The 10,500-nt window shown below is 46.7% G+C and overlaps 1 protein-coding gene across 2 annotated transcripts in view; it reads right to left on the bottom strand.

Annotated features, from left to right (window-relative positions):
* LOC135814460 (uncharacterized) overlaps positions 1 to 8,804 on the bottom strand; it is a 23,870-nt gene extending 15,066 nt beyond the window's left edge. The window contains exons 1-8 of one of the 2 annotated variants that reach the window (XR_010553193.1): positions 8,228 to 8,804; positions 4,498 to 4,704; positions 3,812 to 4,086; positions 3,282 to 3,369; positions 2,803 to 2,961; positions 1,437 to 1,684; positions 843 to 930; positions 16 to 579 (exon numbers count right to left, since the gene is read on the bottom strand). Coding sequence is in view for 1 of the 2 variants with exons in the window: in XM_065327580.1 (XP_065183652.1) it covers positions 16 to 579; positions 843 to 930; positions 1,437 to 1,684; positions 2,803 to 2,961; positions 3,282 to 3,369; positions 3,812 to 4,086; positions 4,498 to 4,704; positions 8,228 to 8,306 (1,708 nt within the window). In the remaining variant the exon portion in view is untranslated. The remainder of the gene's footprint in view (positions 1 to 15; positions 580 to 842; positions 931 to 1,436; positions 1,685 to 2,802; positions 2,962 to 3,281; positions 3,370 to 3,811; positions 4,087 to 4,497; positions 4,705 to 8,227) is intronic. The other variant, XM_065327580.1, reaches the window with a different exon arrangement.
* Positions 8,805 to 10,500: the final 1,696 nt, after the last annotated feature.

Raw genomic sequence — 10,500 nt, forward strand, 5'->3', positions numbered from 1 at the left:
GAGTGTAGAACTCACCTCCTCTGCCTGAGGTGAAGGTCACTCGAATGGCATACTCCACTGGGGAGCTGCACCTAGAACTCTCAAACTTGTAGGCGTTTGATGATGTCGGAGGATAGATGGCTTTCAAATCTGATAGAGTCTTCGTAGGTTCAGCACAGAAGCCTCCTTCACCATCACTGAGTCTGATTCTGCCGAGGGCTGAGGTCAGGCTGCTCTTTTCAAAGAGGAATGTGTCACCTTCGTTGAAGGAAAGGTTTTTGGCTGCCATTCCATCAGGTATTCGTCCCACCGATTCCCCAGGCGCGTCAAACAAGAGAACGACGGAGTCCCTGATGGAAACATAGAGTGCACTGTCTGGCGCTACGTTACGCATCACCCGTACGATGGACAGTGTATAAATGGCCGGGCTACTAACGTACGCAACCCATTCTGACACTGTTCCATTGCAAGGGAATCTCATGCCGCTTGCCAAGACAACCTTATTGCGTTCGTTGACATTGAGCTGTGTTCTTGTGTCGTGGCCGATCCAGTCACACGCTGCTGGAAGGCCGTAGTCACTCCCTGCTGGTAGTCTTGATGCTAAACACACACAAGCATAGACATACACACATACGTGCACACACCCACACAAAACACACACACACACATCATACACAGATACACACGCAGAGTACACACAGCACGCACAGCACACAAAGGAGAGTAGTCTTAATTTTGGCAAGATGCATCAGTGGCACTGCTGGTCCCATCAGGTAGATTACTGTTAGACTATGGGTAGACGCCATATCTTTCGCTGCGCCACGTGTAGGAATTAGCCGAACCTTCCTCGTACATGTACTTACGATTCCAGCATGTGTTGTCAAAGGAGATGTCATCAATAGCTACATCAACAGGGGACAAGCGCACGGCAATGTCAGCCATGTAGACAATCTGAGCAAAAGCAACAACACAAGAGCAAAATGATCAGGTCAGGCATGCTTCAGCGTAATATACACGCAAAATACTATTGTTCCATCCGAGACATCTTCAGCTTCAGTGAAACACGCTCAACCAGATGAACACCACCGAAATTATGGTGTTCGCACACCTCTCCGTCTTAGGCCCGCTTCTTAAGTAATTTGAAGTACCAAAATGTACCGCAAGAGCGCACCACTTTTCGTGGTTGTGTTTCGGAGGCAGTGTCCTGTCTGTAGGTATTACGACACATACTTTGTACACACACACATTGCTCTTTGTGCAGTCAATCCGTACCCAGTTTATTTGAAGTACCTTCGAGCAAATGCGAGCTTCATACACAAGAACATGCTAAGTGTAACCTTAGTAGCTAAGGTTCTCACACCGTACTAATCTCTGGCTGCAAAGTCAATGCAGGGCGCTTTCGCGAGACGGGGCTCTCGAGGTACTCAACAGTATTTACAAACGACAACGAAACTAACCCTGAACTCTGACATGGAATTCACAGGCAGGACGAGCTTCGTCCAGGTCTGTGCAGCTGGCAATGAAGTGCTGTTCCATAGCAACTGTCGGCCAGGACCATTGACCCTCTCAAGCCACACTGTCAGCACATTCGCACCAACTTGATACCACAGTGTCATCTGGCATTTAGATGTTGGCCGCAGCACGGGCGAGGTGAAGAACGTCGTCTTACCCTTATTCACCACACTGTCAACGTTGAGGAAATGCCCTATAGCAAAGAACACAGTGTTAGATCAGAGCACAAACACAGATAGAGAAGGTGCTGGCACGACCGGCTGCTGTCACACAGTTCGTTCATGGAAGTAGTGCCATATGAATGCCGTAAAAGTAGCTGTTACAATTCCTGTACATATGTATCTAAAGCTCTAGCTTGACCGATGATAACGGCGAAGGATCTCTTCAAGCATGAGTGAAGTTTACTCCTCTCTGACATGTTCTCCCTTCGCCGTGAATTCGCCGTCACACAGATAGAGGCGCCCGAGGCCAAGTCAATAATTCCATTTATTTACCCATTGTGCAAACTCAAGCTGGATACAAATCTCTTTCATTCCTTGGTGCTGACCGCTTTAATAATGCGCTGCCCAAATCCCTTCGAGCTAATCATAGCCCCAATTCATTTTGCCAGGAACCTACACATTCATTCATCTTGGGCACCCTGTAAGAAGACCTTACGAGTGGGGTCTGTTGGGAATGCCCAAGTAAAATAATAAAATACAATACAAAAAATGCAAAGGACGTACACGCCAGGTATGAATAAAGCGTCTCGTCCAATAGATGGCATGGTACGGTGTATCTGTTAATTAATGTCAGGCACAGGGTGTCCGAAACCATTGAGGCTTTTCAGCGAGTCCTTTCCTTATCGTGTACAACCTGAGTAAGTACAGTCAACTTCGCGTATGACGACACTCGGCGGCGGGGCATCAGAAAAGTGTCCTTATTCGCGAAGTGTCGTTATACCCGAAGTCTCATTATATGTGTCACAGTTGGATGGGACTTTGCTCTGGGCATGAAAATTATGTCGTTATTCGCGAATTGTCGTTATATCCGCAGTCGTTATTCGCGAATTGTCGTTATATCCGCAGTCGTTATTAGCCAAGTTGACCGTACAGTAAACCTGGCCTAACCGGACAACGCCCTTGGCCTTGGTGCAGCGGAAACTGTCCGGATATGACAGGATTCCGCTTGATCCAGGGATGCACGTTCGATCTGCAGCACTTTGGTGCGTGAGAATTTGTCAGATCAATACAGGAGTCTGCTTGGTACAGGGTCCGGCAAACACAGGCTTTACACTTCGACAGTACATTAGAATGTCAGTGTGTCACTAACCGGGTTGAATGTTCTCCAGGGTATTGTCCTCCGCTGGTCTACTTGAGCTTCTTGACGTACCGGCTAAGGAGTAGTTCCAGCGGCCCATGGTAGAGTTACCCTGGTTGATCATATAGCCTTGCAAGCCGCATTCAAAGTCGGCCTTCAACGGGGTGTACGCTGTTCAACAGTACAACACAGGGTGCACAATGCTTCTATAGTAATTCTACCCATTCGCCATATGATTCAGAAAGGCTGCCGAAACTGGTATTCCCATGTGAAAACCGGCATATTTGCTCCTCCATTACCATCGATATGTTCCGAGTACTCAGATGAAGAGCATCAGCTTAAACAATGCAATGGAACAGGTACCTACCTTGTTCTTCATTTAAACTTCATACAGTCAACTGACATAACGCACACACAGAGTCATGGTACAGCGAACACAAGTGTGAAGCACAACACGACATACAACTCGTACGTGTCTCCCTAGTGCCTACCTTGACAACATGATGAGGAGAACCGGATATCATCCACTGTAGCAAATCCAACACTGTCGTTAGGGACTAGATGGGACTGGAACAGTAGCTACACACACACACACACACACACACACACACACAAACACACAAACACACACACACACACACGCACGCATGCATGCATATGCACACGTACAGAAAAATCACGAAACACATAACACACAAATATAGAGATGAGGGTGCAGAATTTCGACACAGTGAACCATCTCGGATACTAAAATACACCAATTTATTAGAATGCATATACATGCAGTTGCATACATTTATGAAGAGGTTATTTTCACACGGAGCGGGTTTGTTCTTTCTCAGTATCTGGCTATCAGTTTGCACTATAGGTCGCACTATAAGCTCAAGCATGCAGGCGTAGGGTTGCTAGCACTGATGTCATCTGATAGAACAAACAAGCAATCCAATCATTCAATAATCCCGGATAAACAAAGTGACAAAACAAAAAGATGGCCTGCCAGCCAAGTGCCTCGTGTCCTTACCTTGAACTTAGTCAGACCTGCGGGTACAGGTACGCTCCTCATTACCCACATACTGGGGGTGTCGGTGGTAATGGTTGCCGCCGTATGTCTTGTGCCATCACTACTGATGAAGTGGACCACAAGCGCATCTGCAGCAAAGCGCGTCTTGAGCTGGTAGTGGAAGGACACACTGCAAGCGTTTGTTTGGTCAATGGTGTACTCGGGCGACTGCAAGAGCACCGAAATGTTGCTGCCAATGGCAGGATCACCGAACCTTGTAGCGGCAAAGTAGAAACCTGTGAACAGAAACATTGTACTACTTGTCAGTAACTGATGATTGCTGGTCCTCTTATTAACCTTTCCCTGTAACTACTTCAAAGTATAAGTCGCTTGCTCAGTTGCACCGCACGGTATTCACAACTACATGTGCATGTAACTGCAGAGCGTATAATGTCATGGGATACCAAACTTGCCCCAGTCACCACCAACAAATCCTTGAAGCCATTGAATTAAAAAAAAAAAGAAGCTAAAATGCAATGACATGTGATAACGGAATCCGCACTGCTCAACATGGCTCCATTATACTCTCCCTAAAACAGAGAGGGGGTGAGAAGATGATTGAACTGCCAAATATAGATGTATATGAACAGTTTGTCGTTGTCAGGTTAGTTGCCAGGCTTGCATGTGAGCGCGTAGCCTCTCCTTACCGATTTCATTTCCCAGAGTGTGGTCATGTGGATCCGAATCGCCTGCGAGATCATTCACGATGAGGGCCGCTTGCTGCCTCACCCACGTTGTCAAATGACCGACTCTTACCGGCGAGGCCGACGTCTGCCAATCGTACCCTGAGCTTTTTGCCAGATTCCTGGACCACAGGCAATTCTCAAAGTCAACTGTGGGAGGAATGTTGCAGCCTAGAAGCAGCACAACAATATGGAAAGATATATATCATACCTAACGGTTTATGCGTGTTCGATTTAGTCTGAGGAGCACAATTACTTTGAAGTACTAAACAGAAAAAGGAGAGCACACACGCACACACATACTACAAGTACACGCACACATGTGTGCAAAACACCCGTGCACGCATGCATGTGCATACACACACACAGCGCACGCATACACACGCACGCAAGGCCACATGGAATGCCAAAGACAGTGGTAGCCAATCACCCTACATACTGCACATATATTATGTACATGTAGAGGATAGCCAAATGTATGATATTTCCTAACTGTACAGTCATTTATGATTATGGAATGGGTTTTTTGTGTGATTGTGTGTGTGTGTGTTTGTGCATCAGTAGTCATGACAGCAGCCAGCGTCACTGCAAGCCCTGTCAGTAGTCTGGTGGTGTGTATGTGTGCCAGTGGCAGCTATGCATACATGCTGGGAAATAGTCCTATACACGCATCTCCCTTCTCCTTGGCCAATTTCAAATTTCTTCGATAGATGCGTACTTGGCGTATACATCTACCCCTCAAGTTTCAATTCCATAGTGAAATTGACAATTGCCAACGAATCAAATACAAATCTGCTGATTAGATATTCCAGAGCTCTGACTGGCCGCACTTCATGTGCAGAGTGCGTGGCCAGTTCAAAATGGTTGTGATACCCAAGTACACAAGTGCGACGGTCTACCCCTGACATTGTGCAGCAAGACACTGACAGTCAGACTGGAGCTAAATACAGTCATGTACTATGACTTAGTAAGATTACAGTGGTCAGTGTATCTCATGCTGCTGAAGACAAGTGCTAAACACAATCATACAGTACAAGACTCATCATGCTACCACTGTGTACCATGGTGCCGTACTGGTAGTGGCAGGGCATCACAGACTTGCTAGCCTGTCACTGGCTTACACTACCCACTGCTAACAGGAACATGATGCTGATTGGGATGACAATGTGATTGTGACTTTCCAGTAATACTCTAGCAGGGTGGCTTGGTTTCAGACAGATACACTGCTATTACTACACACACGCACAGTCATATTGACCATTGCCTAAAAACCTCAGTCCTCCTGAAGCAGTGCGTAGAGAAAAGTGCAAGGTCAGTGCACGGTGTAACCTGTAACTCATCAGAGAACATCATTCTTCACACATCCACACCTATTACTAGTCCCCTCTACAATTTCTCCAGTATAACACAGACATACATGTAGCTGCTGCTACTGCCAGTCCACCCCAGCACCGACTGTTCCACATTCACCGTCCTGACCAATGAGGCATGGAAGTCTGGCTCATGCGTAAAACTGAGGTGTTTCAGTGACAAACAATAACAATATGAGCCACGCCATGCAACACTGTAGGTCACCCCGCGCCAAACTGCTGATCAGAGGTGATATCATTGTCCACCACCAGTCTATACTCCATGGTGCCACGTCATCCTCGGAAACAACGTGCACATCACCAGTGGCACGTGAAGCGCTGTTGTGCTATGGCGTTACAGGCTTGCGGTGCACGGCCGACGTATTGTTACCGACACGGCGTGGCATACGGCACCGTGGATAGATGATGCGTGCACGACGTTTTCCTATTCCGACGCCGTACTTGTGTCACAGCTGCTACATGTGTTTGCAGTGCTACTGTTAGTATATTAGTGTCGTTACAGACTTGAGGTGAGACACGACACATGTTGACAAAGATGCTTTCCTTCGCAAATCATCCAATAATAATCATTTTGTAAATTGTGCACCATCTCATCATCCCCACTACAACCATCACTACGGAGTTGTGTACAATCATGGACTTCAAGTAGCTTAGTCCACTGCAGGCTGAAAGATGCTGCAAGGACCATGTAATAATTATTGTTACTTCTAATATGATAATTATTGTTGCAAAGCATGCCTGTTTTGATTCCCGCTATAAATAAAGTACACAACAACGTTACAACAAAAAGCCCAGTGACAGCACACCGCCCAGCTGAAACGTAGTCTGGTTACTGTGTCTGTGTCCTATCACCTCATGCTCAACTCGCAAAGATGACTGGCACGGATTCGTGGCCGGTAATCATGGTAATGCATGCCACTGGAAATATTCGTTCAGCAGCGCCGCGCTTGGGACAGCAACTGAACAAGTGAACAAACTGCGGTAACTATCATGAACTGGTAGACTACATCGATTTTAGCCTGCATACTGAATGACCTGAATACAAAAGTTCAATATCGTACCGACCCCGGTCCATTTCCTGTCTCCATAACAAACGCACTGATGCCAAACCAAGCGCGCTGCTAACACAATGCAATGTCGCGTTGCATGCCAGCTGCCGTTCTACCCGAAAAGTGAAGACAAGAGCGATAACCAAACTTCTCCCCCGTCAAGGCGAAGCAGTCCAACAGTCGTTGTCAGGACTTTATCGATAGCAGCCTCAGCAGGAGTTGCTGATAGGAGCACCGCGTTCCAATTGACACATTTGACAGGCCAGCTTGAGGCAGACCTCTCCGCAAAAACCTTCGCCTGTTCAAGCCAAAATCCTCCAGGAATTCACTTTCCTCTCTCGACTCACCAGACCGACGTTTACGTGATGTTGTAATTCATTTCACCTTCCAGCTTCGCACACACACACGCACACTCTAAACCGAGAGTCCGCTGGCACATGATGTCGTCCATTCTCGCTCCAGGAGGACTGTGCCTGTCATCGAGACAGGTAGTTTAGTCTACAGTGCCGTGTTCTTTTGAGAAGAAGTCGCCAACGGTCAGTAGATACTGACAACATGTACAGGGAGCGACTACAAATACATGTACACGACAAAATGTAGATAGCTAGCTCTCCACATACTCGACTCCATTATTACATGTGTCACACTCTGCGCCACCGTCGACTGCTACCACGAAATACGAACTGAAATTCCCGAACTCAGATCCTATCTTCAAGCACATACACGAACGGCCTACCGATCGCTTCCTCCGGTCTAGTCTGACGACCAGAGCGAGAAGACTCCGAACGATCCGCGCGGGAAGGTAACCTCTCTCCACAACTGAGTCATCCTTCCACTGCCCTACACAAATCGCGCGTTCACGGGGTCACACCATGCCATTACTAATATACCATTACCATTGGCGCTGGCAAATGCAAAAAGTAACACACTGTTCGGAGTGTTCCCAATTATTTACTAGTAATAATCATTATCACGCCTCTGACGACCCGTTCCAAGTACGATGTGCTTTCAAGCAGGGGACACGATGCTGCAAAGGAACAACTCTAGAGGAACATGAACAAGCCCTTTGATGATACTCATCGAGCGCCTAACGATACTTGATAACACTGACAAGCTAGAAGGAAAGTGTTACATAAAATACTACTCGTACAAGAGTTCACAACGAGATTCCGCTGCATGCGGCACTACGCTACATGAACAGCATGCGAAAGACGATTACAGAAACTAGGAAGCCAGCAAAGATAAGTAGTTCATTTCACACGAGGCTCTTCTCACCTTGACCGAGCGCTTGATGAGCAGCATTCCAGGCAACACTAAGAAGTACTACAAGAGCTGCAGATGGCCGGATTGCCATTTTCCAAGGCCGCTTTTGCTGACAATAGAACAGCTTGACAACTCTCCAAAACTCTCAAAAGCTCCACAAGTGGCCCAGCATAAATAGTAGGTCAACGTGGGATCTCCTTACATGCGCCAGTGTCTTCTTATTCGGCTGCAACTAGCACTAAAATAATACTGCATGTGGCAGCGGCAGCGAGTAGCAGAGCTTGCCGGGAATTTAGTCGCCGCGCTGAGCTGGGGGGCATTGAATGAACCCTAGACACTCTCCACGCTTCGGAGTTGTTCTTCGTTTTCTCGCCAGAGTCAAGACCCAAATTTATTCTATCAAATGTCCTTCCTGATGGCCAGCAACAGCTAAGCAGCAGGCGCTATCACCCTCTCGCTGGCATAGTTTCCAAACTATCTTGGAATTGAAGCACACTCGGAGGCAGGAAGTGGCTGAATAATAATAGGTTTGATACAGTCGACCAAAGGGATGTTCCAGAAATGCTCACCAGCCTAGCCTGCTACTACTACTAGTACTAGTACTGAATCTACGCAAAACTGTCGATATTTCTAGGCGATCGGGGGTGTAGATTATTGACTAGTTCGCAGCTCGAGTCGTGACTCGTGGTGATACTGACAGATCAGCTACATAACATGTACAGACTCAGTGTATGATGTAGATCTACGCTGGCTCGACTACGCGTCACCTCTGACTCTGCAACTGAGTCTCTTGCACTTGCAGTCACAGATCAATGACAAGCTAGCTTTCAGTGGTTGGATTATGTGCATGCGTGTATTTATGTGCACACATGCTGAATCTTTGCCAGTTACTGTTGCCGTGTTGGCGAGTTCGACAAAATGACAGCTCGGCTCCCACCTTTATGGCTGTACGGCACTGGGGCTTACCCAAGTCCACATGTCCAAGTCCTGACAGTTTTTGTCGTCCGTCGCCAGTGCAGGGTCTGTACCGGTATGGGTACTACTACTAGTGCCGTGGTGAGGATTGGTGAAGCTTACTCCGCGTGTGTCCGGCCAGCGCAATGCACTGCAACCGCTAGCACTACAAAATGACAGACATACACAGACTCAGTGCAGTGCACAGTGCACAGTGCATTATTTTTGTACCTGGGCTATTGTTGCAACAGTTACATGATGTAACATTGTCATTATGTAAGTGCTATGTGCCACAACTCAAACTAGTAATACCGTAGTACTGTAGTAGATCTATCATTCTTTTTTCTTGCTTCTATTTTCATCCATGCACACTTCACATCTTTTCAAAGCATTCGTCTACATTGAGTTGAAAATATTATTTTTATTATCATTAAATTCTTGATAGGGCATCCCCACAGGCCTAAGGAAACTTTTACACAACCTTGTTACATTTGCCTTGAGTTTCTTTGGATTAGACTTTTTTCAAATTTTCATTTTGATTTCATCGTCGAGTTTCATCCCTTGTATCTTTGGTTTTCTTCCTTCTTTCCATGTATTGTTTGAATAAACCCGTTTTGAGTAGTAGATCTACTATCTGGCACGCCCGGATTCACAGACTGATATGTCGACAATCTGTAACTGTAAATCCGAGTTTTTCCTTTTCATCTTTTTCTGGGTTTGCAATAATTTTGGATTGCATTTTCATCTATTATGTTCCTTTTGACTTCCCTGTGACCGAAAAAGAGGCATGTACTTGTACGTACGTGTAGTACTAGTACTGTAGTAGTCTACAGTCTGTAGATCTCTACTACATGTATACATGACTGTAGTAGATCTACCGACGGCTTTGCTACACCGTGCACTGACTGTCAGTGCTGCCTGTAGTCCATGATAGTCTGTCTACACAACACAGCGCCGTCTGATCCAACTGAGTGTCTGTCACTGTCAGTGCACGCCGAGCCTTGCCTGGATCCATGGTCCATAGACATAGTGACTTCGGCCTAGCCGGAAACGTCAACGGTGGCCATCGTCACAGTCATAATGTACTATTGCTTGTTCAAGTCACTCAGCCAACTAACAAGTTACCCACTTTGTACACGCACGCTTGTACTCTTCTGGTTGTAGTCGTGTCGAGTCTCAGTGGCCTCCTGTCGAGTCAGCTGGTACAGCATGATACCTTTCAAAGTTTGGCTATGTCAGCACATGCACTTGGCGTGCACGAGCATGATCTACGCCATTGGCCCAAACGGGCCAAAGGCCAATACTAGTGAGTGCTACACTACAGTCGTGTA

The sequence above is a fragment of the Sycon ciliatum genome, chromosome 4, assembly GCF_964019385.1.
Source record: "Sycon ciliatum chromosome 4, ocSycCili1.1, whole genome shotgun sequence".
NCBI lineage: Eukaryota > Metazoa > Porifera > Calcarea > Leucosolenida > Sycettidae > Sycon > Sycon ciliatum.